The 21335-nt window shown below is 50.5% G+C and overlaps 1 protein-coding gene across 1 annotated transcript; it reads right to left on the reverse strand.

The window, feature by feature from the left end:
- Positions 1-14384: 14384 nt before the first annotated feature.
- Positions 14385-19283, reverse strand: LOC311137686 (uncharacterized protein). The gene is made up of 2 exons (XM_084172225.1): positions 18155-19283; positions 14385-15104 (listed from the first exon to the last, which is right to left on the reverse strand). Exons 1-2 carry the CDS (start codon positions 18523-18525, stop codon positions 14708-14710), a joined length of 768 nt encoding a protein of 255 aa, XP_084028351.1. The 5' UTR covers positions 18526-19283; the 3' UTR covers positions 14385-14707.
- Between the last annotated feature and the right edge of the window lie 2052 nt (positions 19284-21335).

Genomic DNA, 21335 nt, shown 5'->3' on the forward strand with positions numbered 1-21335 from the left:
GTCACATACTATTGCTATCCCCTCTGTGTTTGCTCTGACCTCAGTGTAAAGATGCCTTGAAGGAGCAGGAAGGTCTCACACCACATAAAACCACATAGGGCTAATAGCTTGGGTTGATTTAGATGCTTACCACACACACCACTCAAGTCTTACCCCCCAGACCCTCTTTCTCCAACTGGTGGTATTTGTGACACATCTATTGTGGCTAACAAAAGGAACAAATGTCCCCTCCATCGGGCTGACGATGAGCCGTTGCACTGTCCTGATCACTCGCCGGCCACACAATGGCACTGTGCGTCACTCGCCACAACAGAGCTTGCTGACGTACAGTGGTGACGTTCAAGTGATAGAAAAGGCACAAAAAGACTGACTCCAAATACCGTTGGCAGCTGAGGGTAGAAAAGAAAACAACAAAGGGAAGGAGAAAATGAAAGAAGAGAATGGTGAAGTGATATCATTCACTCATTGGTAATCAGAGGAACAAAGAGCAGTCAGGCCCAAAAGTAATGGGGTTTCATCAATGTGTATTTATACCAGTAGAGGCTGGTAAGAGGAGCTATAGGAGGATGGGCTCAATGTAATGGCTGGAATGGAATAAATGGAACGGGGTCAAACGTGGTTTCTATATGTTTGATACCGTTTCATTAAATCCATTCCAGCCATTACAATGAGCCTGTCCTCCTCTAGCTCCTCCCACCAGCCTCCACTGGTATGAAAATGTATGCACTCACTAACTGTAAGTCGCTCTGGATAAGAGCGTCTGCTAAATGACTAAACTGTAAATGTAAATGTATTTACTCATGTCAGAGTGGCTTTGAAGTCACTTCTTCATGGAGACCAACATACAGTATAAGCTATAGGAACTTAGAATTTGTGATGAGAAAGGGTAGGGTAGCTAAACTGAGATTTAGATAAAGCTGTCAAGGTGAAACCCCTGATAGGAATATTTACCACTATCTGAGCAGCTGACTGATACTGGGAAATATTGACCAGCCTGTTTAACACCAAATGACTCTTGACATGCAGACCATCAACTTTATCGTAAAACTGCTTTCATGCCCAATCATCTTGTTTTGGATGATAACAGTCACTGATCATTGTTGATGTGTACTGCATGTGTTAGCTGTTTGTTGCATTTTGATCAGTGAGGCTGAATAACAAAGGGGTCAATCACCTATAGTGCAATCTTATTCTTCTTCTTTTACTGCTGCAGCTTTTCCAACTCTAAGGAAAAGCCAGGGATGACACTGTTCCTGATGAACTATGTGACTTTGGTCAATCATACAGGAAGAGGGGGGTCACCCAGGTGCCTGGTTTGAAGTAGTTATCAGACACATGTCGTTTTTAATCAGTGTGAAAAATGCACTTCCCATAACATTACATTTTTCACATGCTTCGTAAACAACAGGTGTAGACTAACAGTGAAATGCTTACTTACGGGTCCTTTTTCAACAATGCAGAGTTAAAGATAAAGATTTTTAAATAGTGAAACAAGGAATAAATACACAATGAATAACAAATAACAATAACAAGTAAAAATCACATGGCTACATACAGCTACATACAGGGAGTACCACTACTGAGTCGATGTGCAGGGGTACGAGGTAATTGAAGTAGCTATGTAAAGTGAGAGAAAAAAGTATTTGATCCTCTGCTGATTTTGTACGTTTGCCCACTGACAAATACATGATCAGTCTATAATTTTAATGGTAGGTTTATTTGAACAGTGAGAGACAGAATAACAACAAAAAAATCCAGAAAAACGCATGTAAAAAATGTTATAAATTGATTAGCATTTTAATGAGGGAAATAAGTATTTGACCCCTCTGCAAAACATGACTTAGTACTTGGTGGCAAAACCCTTGTTGGCAATCACAGAGGTCAAACGTTTCTTGTAGTTGGCCACCAGGTTTGCACACATCTCAGGAGGTTTTTTGTCCCACTCCTCTTTGCAGATCTTCTCCAAGTCATTAAGGTTTCGAGGCTGACGTTTGGCAACTCGAACCTTCAGTTCCCTCTCAGATTTTCAATGGGATTAAGGTCTGGAGACTGGCTAGGCCACTCCAGAACCTTAATGTGCTTCTTCTTGAGCCACTCCTTTGTTGCCTTGGCCGTGTGTTTTGGGTCATTGTCATGCTGGAATACCCATCCACGACCCATTTGCAATCACCTGGCTGAAGGAAGGAGGTTCTCACCCAAGATTTGACGGTTCATGGCCCCGTCCATCGTCCCTTTGATGCGGTGAAGTTGTCCTGTCCAATTAGCAGAAAAACACCCCCAAAGCATAATGTTTCCACCTCCATGTTTGATGGTGGGGATGGTGTTCTTGGGGTCATAGGCAGCATTCCTCCTCCTCCAAACACGGCGAGTTGAGTTGATGCCAAAGAGCTCAATTTTGGTCTCATCTGACCACAACACTTTCACCCAGTTCTCCTCTGAATCATTCAGATGTTCATTGGCAAACTTCAGACGGGCCTGTATATGTGCTTTCTTGAGCAGGGGGACCTTGCGGGCGCTGCAGGATTTCAGTCCTTCACGGCGTAGTGTGTAATAGTTTTCTTGGTGACTATGGTCCCAGCTGCCTTGAGATCATTGATCCTCCTGTGTAGTTCTGGGCTGATTCCTCACCGTTCTCATGATCATTGCAACTCGACGAGGTGAGATCTTGCATGGAGCCCCAGGCCGAGGGGGATTGACAGTTCTTTTGTGTTTCTTCCATTTGCGAATAATCGCACCAACTGTTGTCACCTTCTCACCAAGCTGCTTGGCAATGGTTTTGTAGCCCATTTTAGCCTTGTGTAGGTCTACAATCTTGTCCCTGACATCCTTGGAGAGCTCTTTGGTCTTGGCCATGGTGGAGAGTTTGGAATCTGATTGATTGATTGCTTCTGTGGACAGGTGTCTTTTATACAGGTAACAAGCTGAGATTAGGAGCACTCCCTTTAAGAGTGTGCTCCTAATCTCAGCTCGTTACCTGTATAAAAGACACCTGGGAGCCAGAAATCTTTTTGATTGAGAGGGGGTCAAATACTTATTTCCCTCATTAAAATGCAAATCAATTTATAACATTCTTGATTTTTTTGTTCTTATTCTGTCTCTCACTGTTCAAATAAACCTACCATTAAAATTATAGACTGATCATTTCTTTGTCAGTGGGCAAACGTACAAAATCAGCAGGAGATCAAATACTTTTTTCCCTCACTGTACATATAGTAGGGGTAAAGTGACTAGGCAACAGGATAGATAATAGACAGTAACAGCAGCGTATGTGGTGTGTGTGTGTGAGTGGCGTCAGTATGCATGTGTGCGCGTGTTATGTGTGTGTGGGCGTATGTAGTGTGTGTGTGTGTATGTGTGTAGTGTGTGTGTGTGTATGTGTGTTTTGGGGTGTTAGTGTAAGTATGTGTGAGTGTGTGGGCAGTGTCCAGTGTGTGTGCATAGAATCAGTGCAAGAGAGTTAGTGCAAAAATTGTTAAATGCAGGTAATCCAGGTAGCCATTTGATTGGCTATTTAGCAGTCTTGTTTAGCAGTCTTATGGCTTGTGGGTAGAAGCTGTTCAGGGTCCTGTTGGTTCCAGACTTGGTGCACTGGTACCGCTTGCTGTGTGGTAGCAGAGAGAACAGTCTATGGCTTGGGTGGCTGGAGTCTTTGCCAATTCTTTGGGCCTTCCCCTGACACCGCCTGTTGTACAGTTGTTGGATGGCAGGGAGCTCACCCCCCTCTGTAGCGCCTTGCGGTCTGGTGCCTTGCAGTTGTCGTACCAAGCAGTGATGCAGCCAGTCAAGATGCTCTCAATGGTGCAGCTGTAGAACCTTTTGAGGATCTAAGGGCCCATGCCAAATCTTTTCAGCCTCCTGAGGGGGAAGAGGCGCTGTCGTGCCCTCTTCACAACTGTGTGGGTGTGTGTGGACCATGTTAATTCATTAGTGATGTGGACACATCGAGGAACTTGAAGCTCTTGACCCACCCAACTACAGATCCATTAATGTGGATGGGGGTGTGCTATCCCTTCCGTTTCCTGTTTTCCACGATCAGCTCCTTTGTCTTGCTGACGTTGAGGGAGAGGTTGTAATCAGGCACCACGCTGCCAGGTCTCTGACCTCCTCCCTATAGGCTGCCTCATTGTTGTCGGTGGTCAGTCCTTCCACCATTGTATCATCAGCAAACTTGATGATGATGTTGTAGTCGTGAGCATCCACGCAGTCGTGGGTGAACAGGGAGTAGAGGAGGGGACTAAGCACACGACTCTGAGGGTCCCCCTTGTTGATGGTCAGCGTCGTGGATGTGATGTTGCCTACCCTCACCGCCTGAAGATGGCCCGTCAAGAAGTCCAGGATTGGGACTTTGCATCATCTGTGGATCTATTGGGGCAGTATGCGAATTGGAGTGGGTCCAGGGTGTCTGAGATGATGGTGTTGATGTGAGCCATGATCAACCAACCTTACAAAGCATTTCATTGCTATAGATGTGAGCGCTACAGGGCAATAGTTATTTAGGCAGGTTACCTTGGCGTTCTTGGGCATGGGGACTACGGTAGTCTGCTTAAAACAAGTTGGTATTACAGACTGGGTCAGGGATAGGTTGAAAATGTCAGTGAAGACCAGGGATTGGAACCGGTTCAGGGAACAGAACCGAAAATCAGAAAATAACCACATTTTTCAAGGAACAGAAATGCAACCGGGAACGAAAGTGATCCATACTGTTCTGGAACAGAACGTTTATTTTAAAAGCATGGAAAATAGCTGTCGGGTGAGGTCGTCGGGTGAGGTTGTGTCTCTCTCTGGCGGGAGGTAAGCTTGGCTTATATGGTTTATATACATAGTTTGGGCTTTGTCGAGTAAAGCTTAAACTATGTATTTAGATTGTAGTTAGGTATTGTAGGTAGTTATCGTGGGTTGTTGTATGTAATTATTGTAGGTTAGTATTGTATTCGGCTGAGCCCGGTGAAGCACAAAGCTAGCTAGCTAACCCACTACCTGGACTAGCTAGCGGGTGGCTACTGGTAAATATTAGCAACGGTGGATAGTGCCTGTAATTACGCCAGCTAGCTGCCTACAATATTTACATACAATAATGCCTACCATTCAGCTGTTTTTCTAACCTCATTGTCTGAAGCGTTAACGTTAGGTAGTAAGTGGCTACTGTGCTTGAAATTTAGCTAGCTTGTTGCTACCTGGATAGCTACTAAACAATGGCTGGAACGACCTAGCTAACAGACGCGAACTGGCTGAGTCAATTCAGTGGCTAGCTTTTGCACTTGGCTAGCTAACAGTAGCTGCTAGGGGTAAGTTATAACCTACATTTGTGTTTTGTTTTTACATACTGGTAGCCAGAGTCGTTCAAGGGAATTCGGGACATGGGTGACTAGTTAACGTTAGCTTGGCTCTCTCTGTGTGTTCGTGGCGTGGGAGGAGGGGTTGCTTCGTTGTCTGAAAGCAATGGCTAGCTAGTATGCTAACTATTCTAGCTAACTAACTGGCTGAATAAGTTGACGACGGACTCACTCAAGCTGTCGGGACTAACCCACAACGTTAGACACGGACACGAATGATCTGCTTGGCGTGTTGACACACTGGTGGTTTGTTGTGGCCGAGTATTGGTGTTAAACCATGTTGTTGAAGTCCGGCATACTAGTTGGCTGTGGCGTCATATGAATAGGTGCCCTGGACGATTTTCACGGAAGAATACTGTACCAAGTTAGCTATCTGAATAAACTAAGTTAGTCTATTCCTAGAAAACATTGAACCGCTGTAGTTTACAACAAGTATAGTTTCTGAGGTGGAATTTGGGAGAGTTTTATATTTGGGTGTTTCAGTGAAACGTAAGTGAGGGAGGCCCCACTCTCTCCTTTCCCAGATGTTTAGTTCATTTCATTCCGATCTCATTTGCATTATTGTAGCCATTTTCTGTAGCCTGTCAACTATGCCTCTGTCTATCCCTGTTCTCTCCTCTCCGCACAGGCTATACAAACACCTCACACCGCGTGGCTGCTGCCTCTCTAACCTGGTGGTCCCTGCACGCACCACCCACGTGGAGTTCCAGGTCTCAGGCAGCCTCTGGAACTGCCGTTCTGCTGCCAACAAGGCAGAGTTCATCTCAGCCTATGCTATCCTCCAGTCCCTCAACTTCTTGGCGCTGACGGAAACATGGATTACCACTGAAAACAGTGATACTCCTACTGCTCTCTCCTCGTCTGACCATGTGTTCTTGCATACCCCGAGAGCATCTGGTCAGCGGGGTGGTGGCACAGGAATCCTCATCTCTCCCAAGTGGACATTCTCTCTTTTTCTCCTGACCCATCTGTCTATCTCCTCATTTGAATTCCATGCTGTCACTAGCACATTCAAGCTTAACATCCTTGTCATTTATCGCCCTCCAGGTTCCCTTGGAGAGTTCATCAATGAGCTTGACGCCTTGATAAGTTCCTTTCCTGAGGATGGCTCACCCCTCACAGTTCTGGGTGACTTCAACCTCCCTACCTCCTTCTTTCCACTCTTCTCCTCTTTTGACCTCACCCTCTCACCGTCCTCCCCTACTCACAAGGCAGGCAATACGCTTGACCTCATCTTTACTAGATGCTGTTCTTCTACTAATCTCACTGCAACTCCCCTCCATGTCTCCGACCACTACTTTGTATCCTTTTCTCTCTCGCGCTTCTCCAACACTACTCACTCTGCCCCTACTCAGATGGTAATGCGCCGTCGCAACCGTCGCTCTCTCTCTCCCGCTACTCTCTCCTCTTCCATCCTATCATCTCTTCCCTCTGCTCAACCCTTCTCCCTCCAATCTCCTGATTCTGCCTCCTCAACCCTCCTCTCCTCCCTTTCTGCATTCTTTGACTCTCTATGTCCCCTATCCTCCCAGCCGGCTCGGTCCTCCCCTCCTGCTCCGTGGCTTGATGACTCATTGCGAGCTCACAGAACAGGGCTCCGGGCAGCCGAGCGGAAATGGAGGAAAACTAGACTCCCTGCGGACCTGGCATCTTTTCACTCCCTCCTCTCTACATTTTCTTCTGTTTCTGCTGCTAAAGCCACTTTCTACCACTCTAAATTCCAAGCATCTGCCTCTAACCCTAGGAAGCTCTTTGCCACGTTCTCCTCCCTGCTGAATCCTCCTCTCCCTCCCCACCTCCTCCCTCTCTGTGGATGACTTTGTCAACCATTTTGAAAAGAAGGTTGACGACATCTGATCCTCGTTTGTTAAGTCAAATGACACTGCTGGTCCTGCTCACACTGCCCTACCCTATGCTTTTGACTTCTTTCTCCCCTCTCTCTCCAGATAAAATCTTGCGACTTGTGACGGCCGGCCGCCCAACAACCAGCCCGCTTGACCCTATCCCCTCCTCTCTTCTCCAGACCATCTCCAGTGACCTTCTCCCTTACCTCACCTCGCTCATCAACTCATCCTTGACCGCTGGCTATGTCCCTTCCGTCTTCAAGAGAGCGAGAGTTGCACCCCTTCTCAAAAAACCAACACTCGATCCCTCTGATGTCAACAACTACAGACCAGTATCCCTTCTTTCTTTTCTCTCCAAAACTCTTGAGCGCGCCGTCGTTAGCCAACTCTCTTGCTATCTCTCTCAGAATGACCTTCTTGATCCAAACCAGTCAGGTTTCAAGACTGGTCATTCAACTGAGACTGCTCTTCTCTGTGTCACGGAGGCTCTCCGCACTGCTAAAGCTAACTCTCTCTCCTCTGCTCTTGTCCTTCTAGACCTGTCTGCTGCCTTTGATACTGTGAACCATCAGATCCTCCTCTCCACCCTTTCCGAGCTGGGCATCTCCGGCGCGGCTCACTCTTGGATTGCGTCCTACCTGACCGGTCACTCCTACCAAGTGGCGTGGCGAGAATCTGTCTCCGCACCACGTGCTCTCACCACTGGTGTCCCCCAGGGCTCAGTTCTAGGCCCTCTCCTATTCTCGATATACACCAAGTCACTTGGCTCTGTCATATCCTCACATGGCCTCTCCTATCAGTGCTACGCAGACAACACACAACTAATCTTCTCCTTTCCCCCTTCTGATAACCAGGTGGCGAATCGCATCTCTGCATGTCTGGCAGACATATCAGTGTGGATGACGGATAATCACCTCAAGGTGAACCTCGGCAAGACGGAGCTGCTCTTCCTCCCGGGGAAGGACTGCCCGTTCCATGATCTCGCCATCACGGTTGACAACTCCGTTGTGTCCTCCTCCCAGAATGCGAAGAGCCTTGGTGTGACCCTGGACAACACCCTGTCGTTCTCCGCTAACATCAAGGCGGTGACCCGATCCTGTAGGTTCATGCTCTACAACATTCGGAGAGTACGACCTTGCCTTACACAGGAAGCGGCACGGGTCCTAATCCAGGCACTTGTCATCTCCCGTCTGGATTACTGCAACTCGCTGTTGGCTGGGCACCCTGCCTGTGCCAATAAACCCCTACAACTCATCCAGAATGCCGCAGCCCGTCTGGTGTTCAACCTTCCCAAGTTCTCTCACGTCACCCCGCTCCTCCGCACACTCCACTGGCTTCCAGTTGAAGCTCACATCTGCTACAAGACCATGGTGCTTGCCTACGGAGCTGTGAGGGGAACGGCACCTCCTTACCTTCAGGCTCTGATCAGTCCCTACACCCAAACGAGGGCATTGCGTTCATCCACCTCTGGCCTGCTGGCCCCCCTACCTCTGCGGAAGCACAGTTCCCGCTCAGCCCAGTCAAAACTGTTCGCTGCTCTGGCACCCCAATGGTGGAACAAGCTCCCTCACGACGCCAGGACAGCGGAGTCACTCACCACCTTCCGGAGACACTTGAAACCCCACCTCTTTAAGGAATACCTGGGATAGGATAAAGTAATCCTTCTACCTCCCCTTACCCCACCCCCCCAAAAAAACAAAAAAAAAAGATTTAAAAAAATTATAAGAAAAATAATGTTGTAAAGTAGTTATCCCACTGGCTATAAGGTGAATGTACCAATTTGTAAGTCGCTCTGGATAAGAGCGTCTGCTAAATGACGTAAATGTTAATGTTAATAACGTTATTTTACATTCCAGTAATTTTTTCTAGTCCCAAATTTTTTTTTTACAAAGTGCCTATGTCACTTTGTCACTTATTCCAACTTCTGCCTGCAAGCTGGAAATCTTTGCCAGTGTGTGTGCAGGCTACCTGCCCCTCCCCCCTCCGAAGCATAGGCTACTATATTGACGTTAGAAGCGTGTGAAGATAGGGAGATAGATTTTGAATTAGCTATATAAGACTGGATTAACTTTTTCAATGCTACTTAAGGATACTATAGGCCTAGTTATGACATTTTACGTTGGATTAATTAACTACAAAAAGGTAAGATATGTTTTTAATTCTGGTGCCGCACTGCACACATAAGCTTGTTAGCTTGCTAGCCCAAGCTTGTTAGCTAGCTAGCTCAAACGGCATTCAAAGTTCCTTCATAGAAGCCGCTCCTCCTAGGTATAATTCTGTGGACCTAATTCATATAATGCATGTCATAAAAAGATGCCTAGTGCGTCAAGCCTGCTCCTCAACATTTCTACCTGTCCTGTAAAAAGACCTGGCTCATCAGGAGGTATGAGTACGCTGGTGGGCATTACGGAGAATGTCCAGTCTCCCCCTACTCGTACCCTTCTCCATGCCATCCTGCTGTGGGGTGACCGGTCCAAATCTCTCCGGGTACTCATTGACTCTGGGGCCGACGAGAGTTTTATGGACTCTACCCTGGTGTCAGAGCTGGGAATCCCCACTCAAACCCTCTCCATTCCCATGGACGTCAGAGCGCTGGATGGGCGTTCTATTGGCAGAGTCACCCACCACACGGTTCCATTCAACCTGCGAGTGTCAGGCAACCACAGCGAGTCGATCCAGTTTCTACTTATCGAATCTCCTCAGGTACCCGTTGTGTTATGGTTTTCATGGCTCCAGAGACACAATCCCCTTGTGGACTGGACTGTGGGTTCGATCAAGGGTTGGAGCCCGTTCTGCCATGCTCATTGCCTGAAGTCGGTGCAGCCTGCCCCTGGACGTCTTCCTGCGGGCTTGGGTAAAGCCTCGGACCTCTCTGCCATTCCCGTGGAATACCAGGATCTCCAGGAGGTTCAAGAACATGGCCGACAAGTCCTCCGTCTTCTGGAGAACCAGCTGTTCGTCAAAGCGGAGAAATGTGAATTCCATCAATCCACCATCTCCTTCCTTGGATACATCATCGCTGCAGGCAACATACAGATGGATCCTGGAAAGGTAAGAGCGGTGGTGGATTGGCCTCAACCCACCTCCAGAGTGTAGCTGCAACGCTTCTTGGGGTTCGCCAAATTTCTACCGCCGTTTCATCCGGGGTTACAGCACCCTGGCTTCCCCCCTTTCAGCACTCACCTCTCCCAAGGTCCCGTTCACGTGGTCTCCAGCTGCAGACCGGGCATTCCTGGACCTCAAGCACTGATTCCTGACCACCCCCATCCTAATCCATCCAGATCCGTCCCGGCAGTTCGTGGTGGAGGTCGATGCCTCGGACATCGGAGTGGGGTCTGTTGTATCCCAGTGTTCGGCCCAAGACCAAAAATGGCATCCCTGCGCTTTCCTCTCCCATCGCCTCAACACCACTGAAAGGAATTACGACGTGGGTAACCGAGTACTAGTTGCGGTGAAGATGGCGTTGGAGGAGTGGAGGCACTGGTTAGAGGGGGCGGAACACCCTTTCATAGTGTGGACGGATTACAAGAACCTGGAATATCTCCGCACCACCAAGCGCCTCAACTCCAGGCAAGCTTGATGGGCCCTGCTATTCACTCGGTTCAACTTCACCATCTGCTACTGCCCAGGGTCCAAGAATGTGAAGCCGGATGCGCCTTCATGCCTCTATAGCCCCGCTGCTACACCATCAGACCCCGAGACCATCCTCCCTACCTCTTGTCTTGCGGCTGCACTTATCTGGGGTATAGAGAACCAGGTCCGTGAGGCGCAGCGTTCCCAGCCGGACCCCGGGGGGGCCTGGTTAACCAGCTGTTTGTCCCGGACACTGCCCGTTCCCCAGTTCTGGAATGGGCTCATTTCTCCCGACTGTTCTGCCATCCTGGCTCCCGTCGGACCCAGGCCTTTGTATGACAATGTTTTTGGTGGCCCACCTTGGTTCCTGATGTCTCCATGTTCGGCGCCGCCTGCACCGTGTGTGCTCAGAACAAAACTCAGCGGCAAGCTCCGGCTGGACTCCTTCAACCTCTTCCCATTCCACACCGCCCCTGGTCCCATATATCCCTGGACTTTGTCACAGGTCTCCCTGCATCAGATGACAACACCACTATCCTCACGGTGGTGGATAGGTTTTCCAAAGCCGCCCATTTCATTTCCCTTCCCAAGTTACCCTCAGCCAAGGAAATGGCCCAGCTCATGGTGCAGCACGTCTTCCAGATCCATGGACTTCCGGTGGACATGGTCTCCGATCGTGGTCCTCAGTTCTCGTCCCGGTTCTGGAAGGCGTTCTGCACCCTCATTGGGGCATCGGCCAGCCTGTCCTCTGGTTTTCACCCCCAATCTAACGGACAGTCGGAGCGAGCCAATCAGGACCTGGAGATGACTCTTCGTTGCCTCGTCTACGCCAACCCCACCACCTGGAGCCAGCAACTCGTGTGGGTGGAATACGCCCACATCACCCTTCCCTGCTCGGCCACTGGTCTCTCGCCATTCAAGTGTTCCATGGTTTATCAGCCCCTGCTCTTCCCTGAGCAAGAGGAAGAGGTCAGCATAACTTCTGCCCAGATTTTCGGCCGTTGCTGTCACCGTACCTGGAAGAGAGCCCGGGCCGCTCTTCTCAAGACCACCTCCAGGTATCGACGACAGGCGGACTGCCACCGGACCCCTGCTCCCTGCTACCATCTTGGGCAGAGGGTATGGCTGTCCACTCGGGATATGTCCCTCCGGGTGGAGTCCCGCAAACTTTCCCCCCGTTTTATCGGCCTTTTCCCCATCTCTAAGATTCTTAGCCCCTCTGCTGTTCGTCTCCTGTTGCCCCACACCCTCCGTATTCATCCCACGTTCCATGTGTCTAGAATTAAACCCCTGTCTCACAGCACTTTGTCTCCTGTTTCCAGGCCCACTCCTCTCCCCCGTCTCATCGACGGCCATCCGGCATACACGGTGAGGCACCTCCTGAGTGTTCGACCTCGGTGCAGGGGTTTCCAGTACCTGGTTGACTGGGAGGGTTATGGCCCGGAGGAGAGGTGCTGGGTCCCCGCTAGGAACATCCTGGACCCAGCCCTCATTGCTGAGTTCCGGTAACCCGGTCAACCAGGTATTTGCCCGGGTAGGACACTAGGTGGCATCCCTAGAGGGGTCGGGGTACTGTCACACCCTGATCGGTTTCACCTCTCTTGTACTCATCTCCACCCCCCACCAGGTGTCTCCCATTTGTCCCCATTATCCCCTGTGTATTTATACCAATGTTTTCTGTTTGTCTGTTGCCAGTTCGTCTCGTCAAGTCCTACCAGCGTGTTCCCGTGTTTCTTGTGCTCTAGTTTTTGTTTTTCCTAGTCTTTCCAGTTCAGACCTTTCTGCCTGTCTTGACCCTGATCCTGACTGCCGTTCTGTACCTGCCTGACTCTGATTTGGATTGCAACTCTTTGCCTGCCTTGACCTACCGATTGCCTGCCCCTTGTACTATAATAAACTCAGAGACTCGTACTATCCGCCTCCTGTGTCTGCATCTGTGTCTTAGCCTGAGTCCTGATATAACCTGTTTAAACGTCTTACTCACATTGGCTTCAGAGAGCATTCATGGTTCAGTGTTGTTTGCCTGGAAGCGAGTATAGAAGTAATTTAGCTCGTCTGGTAGGCTCGCATCGCTGGGCAGCTTGCGACTGGGTTTCCCTTTGTAATCCGTGATCGTTTGCAAGCCCTGCCATATTCGCCGAGCATCAGAGCCGGCGTAGTAGGATTCGATCTTAGTCCTGTATTGCCGCTTTGCCTGTTTGATGGCTCGTCTGAGGTCATAGCGGGATTTCTTATAAGCGTCCAAATTAGTGTCCGACTCCTTGAAAGCGGCAGCTCTAGCCTTTAGCTCAGTGTGGATATTGCCTGTAATCCATGGCTTCTGGTTGGGGTATGTACTTACAGCCACTGTGGGGACGACGTCGTCAATGCACTTATTAATGAAGACGGTGACTGATGTGGTAAACTCCTCTATCGGATGAATCCCGGAACATATTCCAGTCTGTGCTAGCAAAACAGTCCTGTAGCTTAGCATCCGCTTCATCGGACCACTTCCATATTGAGCGTGTCACTGGTACTTTTTGCTTGTAAGCAGGAGGATAGAGTTATGGTCTGATTTGCCAAAGGGAGGGTGAGGGAGAGCCTTGTATGCATTTCGGTGTGTTCCCATTTCGATTCTAATGCTAGGTGAGAGCTGACACATTCACAATGCAATCTGATGGAGGTGACATATTTACACCTTTCCAGTTGACCTGGTGTCACGACTTCCGCCGAGGCTGCCTCCCCTCCTTGTTCGGGCAGGTTTCGGCGTTCGTCGTCACCGGCTTACTAGCTACTGCCGCTCCCATTCTCATCACTCCACTTGTCTTGTCTTGTCAATCACACACACCTGGTGCTCATCCCCTAATTAGTCTGTGTATAAGTGTTCCCTCTGCCCCCTTGTCTTTGTGAGTGATTGTTCTATGTGGGAGGAGAGTAGCTCGGTTGTTTTGCCAGTGTTGATTTTCCCTCGGTTCCCCTGTGTCAGTACATTTATTCTATTTTCTGAGACTGTGTTTGGTCAGGGAGGATTTTTTCCCCTGTACCTGTTTCGATTGCCGTTGTAGGCGCATTGTATGTCTGGAAGGAATACATCTGCATCTGGTTATTTTACTCCTGCGCCTGACTCCGTCCATCATTCACCACACCTGGGTTTAATTTCTGTTAGCGTGATTTATATTTTGTATGACTTCAGTTTTTTGAAAACACCAGCTGATGATGTAATGTTTTCATCAGAGTTTCCATGTAAAAACTCAGGTTTGACATGCATTCCAACTCCCTCACATACTTACAAATACACATAGGTACTTTATATTATTTATGCACTGAGCTTACACATAGACACCAACTTGATTGTTCCCCTGTTTTGCTTCAAGGTAAAATATGATTATTTAATTACTTTTTTCATTAACTGCTAAAAGTACTCTATTTTTTCCAGTCTAGTTAACTTTTCCATGTTGACCAAATGGGGGAACTCCTTCTGCTATCAAGGTAGACTACTGTTTGGGCTGAATTAGTGCAAACCCCACACCCCCCTGTCTAAATGGGAAAATATTTATTTTCTTCCGGCAGACCCAAATAGCCCTCATCTATCAAGCCTCTCTGTCAGGGCGTGTGTAGGTGTAGTGTAGGAAATCAGATGCAGGACGCAGACGGTAGGTTCCAAATGCTGTATTCCGGCCCAAACACAGGCAACAGGGCAACTAAGCCCAACAGCTAAACTACGCACAAGGCGTATAGGCAAAATGCGCACAAACAGGTGCGACAAAATGAAGTAGTGCACGAAACAAGTGCAATCGAGCTCCAGCGCAGTGGAGAGAATATGCTCAACCGAGCAAACACAACACTGACGAAAAACAATCATACACAACACATGACAAACACAACGAGAAACTTATAGGACACTAATCACGTAAAACAGAAACAGGTGTGACACAAACAGACAAAAGCAAACGAACATGAAACATCTATCGGTGGCAGCTAGAATTCCGGAGACGACGAGCGCCGAAGCCTGCCCGAACAAGGAGGAGAGGCAGCCTCGGCCGAAACCGTGACAGTACCCCCCCCTTGACGCGCGGCTCCAGACGCGCGCCGACTCCGGCCTCGGGGACGGCCAGGGGGACGCGGCGCAGGGCGCGTCGGATGCCTCTGATGGAACTCCGTCAGAAGCGATGGGTCCAACACGTCTCTCCTCGGCACCCAGCACCGCTCCTCCGGACCGTACCCCTCCCACTCCACTAGATACTGGAGACCCCCCATCCGACGTCTCGAATCCAAGATGGATCTCACGGAGTACGCCGGTGCCCCCTCGATGTCCAACGGGGGCGGAGGAGTCTCCAAGATCTCATCGTCTTGGAGTGGGCCCGCTACCACCGGCCTGAGAAGGGACACATGGAACGAGGGGTTAACACATTTATACTCCACAGGTAGCTGTAATCTATAACAAACCTTGTTCAACCTCCTCAGGACTTTAAATGGCCCTACAAACCGCCGACCCAGTTTCCGACAGGGCAGGCGGAGGGGCAGGTTTCTGGTAGAGAGCCAGACTCGATCACCAGGTGCGTACACCGGTGCCTCACTGCGGTGGAGATCAGCGCTCGCCTTCTGACGTCGGAGGGCCCGCTGCAGGTGGACGTGTGCAGCGTTCCAAGTCTCCTCCGAGCGCCGCGCCCACTCATCCACCGCAGGAGCCTCGATCTGGCTCTGCTGCCAGGGTGCCAGAACCGGCTGGTAACCTAACACACATTGAAATGGGGTTAGGTTCGTGGAGGAATGGCGTAGGGAATTCTGGGCCATCTCGGCCCAGGGAACGTACCTTGACCACTCCTCCGGCCGGTCCTGGCAGTATGTTCTGAGAAACCTACCCACATCCTGGTTTACGCGTTCCACCTGCCCATTGCTCTCCGGGTGGTAGCCCGAGGTGAGACTCACCGAGACCCCCAACCGCTCCATAAACGCTCTCCAGACCCTGGAGGTGAATTGGGGACCCCGATCAGCCACAATGTCCTCGGGCACCCCGTAGTGCCGGAACACATGGGTAAACAGTGCCTCGGCGGTTTGCAGGGCCGTAGGAAGACCCGGCATGGGGAGCAAACGACAGGCCTTAGAGAACCGGTCCACAACGACCAGGATGGTGGTATTCCCTTGGGAGAGGGGAAGATCTGTTATAAAGTCCACTGAGAGGTGGGACCATGGCCGTTGTGGAACGGGCAGGGGTAGCAATTTACCCCTAGGTAAATGTCTAGGCGCCTTACACTGGGCGCACACCGAGCAAGAGGAAACATAAACCCTCACATCCCTAGCCAACGTGGGCCACCAGTACTTGGCACTAAGACAGTGCACTGTCCGGCCGATACCCGGATGTCCAGAGGAGGGTGACGTGTGAGCCCAATAAATCAATCGATCCCGAACCTCGAGCGGAACGTACTTCCGACCCTCCGGGCACTGTGATGGACTAGGGTCGGTGCGTAACGCCCGCTCGAGTTCAGCATCGATCTCCCACACTACCGGCGCCACCAGACACGACGCAGGCAGTATGGGAGTGGGCTCCACGGACCTCTCCTCCGCGTCATACCGCCGAGACAGCGCATCTGCCTTGCCATTCTGTGACCCAGGGATGTACGTGATCTTAAACGTAAACCTGGTCAAGAACATACTCCATCTTGCCTGGCGAGGGTTCAGCCTCCTCGCCGCTCGGATGTACTCCAAGTTACGGTGGTCCGTCAAAATGAGGAAAGGGTGTTGAGCCCCCTCAAGCCAGTGCCTCCACACCTTTAGAGCCTGTACCACGGCTAACAGCTCCCTGTCCCCTACGTCATAGTTCCGCTCCGCCGGACTGAGCTTCTTAGAGTAAAAAGCACAGGGGCGGAGTTTAGGTGGCGCGCCAGATCGTTGTGAAAGCACGGCTCCTAACCCGGCCTCCGACGCGTCCACCTCTACTTGGAACGGCAAAGAGGGATCCGGGTGCGCCAGCACTGGGGCCGAGGTAAACAGGTCCTTCAGCCTCCCAAACGCCCTGTCCGCCTCGGCCGACCACTGCAGACGCACCGGACCCCCCTTCAACAGAGACGTGATGGGAGCTGCCACCTGTCCAAACCCCCGGATAAACCTCTTGTAGTAATTTGCAAACCCCAAGAACTGCTGCACCTCCTTCACAGTGGTTGGTGTTTGCCAATTACGCACGGCCGACACTCGATCTACCTCCATCCTCACCCCTGACGCAGACAACTGATAACCCAAAAAGGAGACCGACTCCTGGAAAAACAGACACTTCTCTGCCTTCACATACAGGTCGTGCTCCACCAGCCTCCGCAACACCTTGCGCACCAGGGCTACATGCTCGACCCGGGTAGGTGAGTACACGAGAATGTCATCAATGTACACCACCACCCCCTGCCCCTGCATGTCCCTGAAGATCTCATCCACAAATTATTGGAAAACTGATGGAGCGTTCATCAACCCGTATGGCATGACCAGATACTCGTAATGGCCCGAGGTGGTACTAAAGGCTGTTTTCCATTCATCGTTCTCCCTGATGCGCACCAAGTTGTACGCGCTCCTGAGATCTAGTTTCGTGAAGAAACGCGCCCCATGCAACGACTCAGTCATGGTCGCAATCAGCGGGAGTGGATAACTATACTTCACCGTAATCTGATTGAGACCACGGTAATCGATGCATGGGCGCAAACCACCATCCTTTTTCTTCACGAAAAAGAAACTCGAGGACGCGGGGGAAGTGGACGGCCGTATGTATCCTTGTCTCAGTGATTCATCTATGTAAATCTCCATAGCTTTCTTCTCCTCCTGAGACAGAGGATACACATGGCTCCGTGGGAGCGCAGCTCCTGCCTGGAGGTTTATCGCACAATCCCCCTGCCTATGGGGTGGCAACTGCGTCGCCCTCGCCTTACTAAACGCAATAGCCAAATCCCCATACTCAGGTGGAATGTGCAATGCGGGCACCTGGTTTGGACTCTCCACCGAGGTAGCCCCTACGGAAACGCCCAAACATCTACCCACACACTGAGCAGACCACTCCATCAGAGCCCTCTCCTGCCACGAAATCACTGGGTTATGGGTACTCAACCAGGGCATTCCCAGCACCACCGGATACGCAGGAGAGTCAATCAGGAACAGCTGAATCATCTCCTGATGACCCCCCTGCGCACACATCCTAAGTGGCGCCGTGACCTCCCTGATCAAGCCCGTACCCAACGGACGACTATCTAGGGCGTGAACGGGAAAAGGAACATCAACAGGAATGAGGGGAATCCCTAACGCTAAACAAAACTTTTTATCAATAAAATTCCCAGCTGCGCCTGAATCTACCAGCGCCTTATGCTGGGCATGAGGTGCTACCTGTGGAAAACATACAGGCATACAAAAATGGGCAACAGAGAGCTCTGGGTGAGTGGGGCGCCTACTCACCTGGAGGGAATCCCCAGTGCGGGGCCTGTCGTCATCTCCCCTAGGAGGCCATCCCCAGCACCTAGCCGCGGTGTGTCCTCCCCGGCCACAGTTGGTGCAGTGGATGGACCCCCTAGCCTGCCGACTCCTCCTCTCTCTAGCGCCAGCGCCCCCGAGCTCCATGGGACAAGGCTCGGAGGCGCTGGAGGGTGGAATGGACGGACCCTCCGCAAGACGTCCGCGGGTAGCCAGCAGGGTATCCAGCCTGATGGACATATCCACCAGCTGGTCGAAGGTGAGACTGGCGTCCCTGCAAGCCAGCTCCCGACGGACGTCCTCTCGTAGGCTGCATCGATATAGATCGATGAGGGCCCGATCATTCCACCCTGCATCTGCCGCCAGAGTACGGAATTCGAGTGCGAATTCCTGGGCACTTCTCCTCCCCTGTCGGAGGAAGACCAGACGCTCCCCCGCCGCTTTCCCCTCCGGGGGATGGTCAAACACCGCCCTGAAGCGGCGGGAGAACTCAGTGTACGTAATGGTCGTGGCGTCTATCTTCCTCTACTCCGCGTTGGCCCACTCCAACGCTTTTCCGGCCAGGCAGGAGATCAGAGCGGACACGCTCTCGTGCCCTGAAGGTGCCGGGTGCACGGTGGCCAGGTATAGCTCGACCTGGAGCAGGAATCCCTGACACCCAGCCGCTGTCCCGTCGTAAGCCCTCGGGAGAGATAGTCGGACTCCTCGAGGTTCCGGTGCTGGAACTGGCGGGCTGGCCGATGGTGCTGGCAGGGCGGGCGGTGGTGGAGGCGAACCCCAGCCTCGGAGTGTGGTAATCACCTCCTGCAGGGCGTTCCCCATCTGCAGGAGTTGCTCCTGCTGATCCCGAACCTGGGCTTCCAGTCTTGTCTGGGCTGCTTCGGCTCCTGCTGATTCCATGGTAGGTGTATGATTCTGTCAGGGCGTGTGTAGGTGTAGTGTAGGAAATCAGATGCAGGACGCAGACGGTAGGTTCCAAATGCTGTATTCCGGCCCAAACACAGGCAACAGGGCAACTAAGCCCAACAGCTAAACTACGCACAAGGCGTATAGGCAAAATGCGCACAAACAGGTGCGACAAAATGAAGTAGTGCACGAAACAAGTGCAATCGAGCTCCAGCGCAGTGGAGAGAATATGCTCAACCGAGCAAACACAACACTGACGAAAAACAATCATACACAACACATGACAAACACAACGAGAAACTTATAGGACACTAATCACGTAAAACAGAAACAGGTGTGACACAAACAGACAAAAGCAAACGAACATGAAACATCTATCGGTGGCAGCTAGAATTCCGGAGACGACGAGCGCCGAAGCCTGCCCGAACAAGGAGGAGAGGCAGCCTCGGCCGAAACCGTGACACTCTCCCCCAGGCGTATATACACTTCTAATTGCTTGCATCTCTCAGAGGTGAACCCCAGCCAAAGCTAACACCCCCTGTTTGCCAGCCTGGGAGCCGCATCCATAAGCATGAATAATGTTAGTCATTTCTTCACGCCTTCACTAGTATATCTACAGGAGAGACAGGCTGACTCGATGGATTGTGACTGTTAATCAAACTAGAACGGCTGGTCCCAGTTCAGCTCTCCTGTCCTGAACACTGTCTAATAGGGAAGGAATGATGGGACGGACCCAGATAGAGAGCGAGAGAGAAAGAGAGAGAGAGCATGAGGGTGAGTCAATGATGAGAGACAGATTGAGGCACGCTAGGAGCGTGAAGCTCAGTGGCCTGTTTCTCCCACACACACTGCTTCGTTAACAGTACATTACTGTGTTCTGGCAGCAGCATGTGTTTATCACTGAAACAGGTCTGCGTCACTTGGGAAAACAGAGATAGAACCATCGCTCGCCAGAATGTACACACAGTAGGCTACAGTAGCTCTGTAGATGCACGGCAGGATGCCCAGTGCTGATGTTTCAATCATCTTTTCTACAGACTTTCATTTTTCCTGACAACAGGATGTTTTCTCTCTCTGAGCTCAAGCTGCATGGGTTGTTGCAAAGCAGACACAGGAAGAGAGAGAAAGAAAGAGTGAGAGAGAGTAAAAAAGAGAAGATGAAAGCTATTCTCAGGTGAAGGCAGCAAAGATGTTCAGCCACATCCTGCCATGCTCCATCGCTCTGTGTGACCTCTCTGACTTCTGACTGGAGGAAGACATAACAATAACTCTACTGCACTGCACATGGTTATCAGACACACGCTTCATGTGTCTTCATGTGCTGAGGTGTGTCTATAGCATTCAGATAGGTCGAAATAGGCAATATATACATGTATGTACTGATATATTTGGAAAATGTGACTAGGGTAAAAAATCTGATTAGGGTAGAGATACAGTGGGATCAACCTTGATTCCATGCTATTGAAATATATTGGCTGGGCTACACTGAGATTCAGGGAACGTCTCTTCAAAAACGAGAAGCCAAACCCATGAGTTACTGAAAACCATATACAGTAAGCACTGCTAGCTAAACCAGACAAACATACAGTAGTTTCAGCTTTGTCAAGCTAACGTCACAAATGGCCACATGAGCAGAGGCTTTCAAAAGCATGTTACAGTTTGCCCAGATCAGTTTCAGTGGTCACATACTACATGCAGCTAGTACACCATCATAAAGACATTTAGGGTGTGCATGGCTCTAGCAGATGCAGCCTTGGCCCAGACAGACAGGAAGACAGACAGACAGGCACAGACGGACAGACAAAAAGACAGACAGACAAAAAGACAGACAGACAGAGCTTTCTCAGCTGTTCCTGTAGGCAGCCTAGTGTCTCCAGACTCCATCCCCCTCACAGCTGGCACATTGTCTCCCTAATCCAATACAGGCAACACGAGACCTAGAAATGACATGGGCCAGATGTACTGTACATACAGTTGGCTATACCTCATCATGAAGTTTAGATATCAGATGTGATCAAAGAAGATGAAATAGGATTGCTGAAACTGTAGGTGTTGCAGGCCCAGACGAGAGGATTGTGTTGGGCAACCGCCATGTTGCACCCGTGGCTATCCATCAAGAGCATGCCTGTGTCAGGGTTTAGTTGTAACCAAAACAAGCTAATATTGTCTCTTTCTGGCTGTCTGATGATGTGGAAAAAATAGAACGAATAATTGCAGAGAGGAAGAGAGAGAAACAGATGAGCTCCCAAAATAAACAACC

Source organism: Coregonus lavaretus (assembly GCF_964263955.1).
Source record: "Coregonus lavaretus genome assembly, chromosome: 2".
Lineage (NCBI taxonomy): Eukaryota > Metazoa > Chordata > Actinopteri > Salmoniformes > Salmonidae > Coregonus > Coregonus lavaretus.

What these genes read in the sequence shown, in the direction of transcription:
- LOC311137686 (XM_084172225.1), bottom strand. Translation starts at nt 18,525, where the DNA reads ATGCAGGGTGGAATGATCGGGCCCTCATCGATCTATATCGATGCAGCC. An exon ending in GCACTGGGGATTCCCTCCAG is followed by an intron (nt 15,105 to 18,154) that starts GTGAGTAGGCGC and finishes GTCCCTTCTCAG; the next exon opens with GCCGGTGGTAGCGGGCCCAC.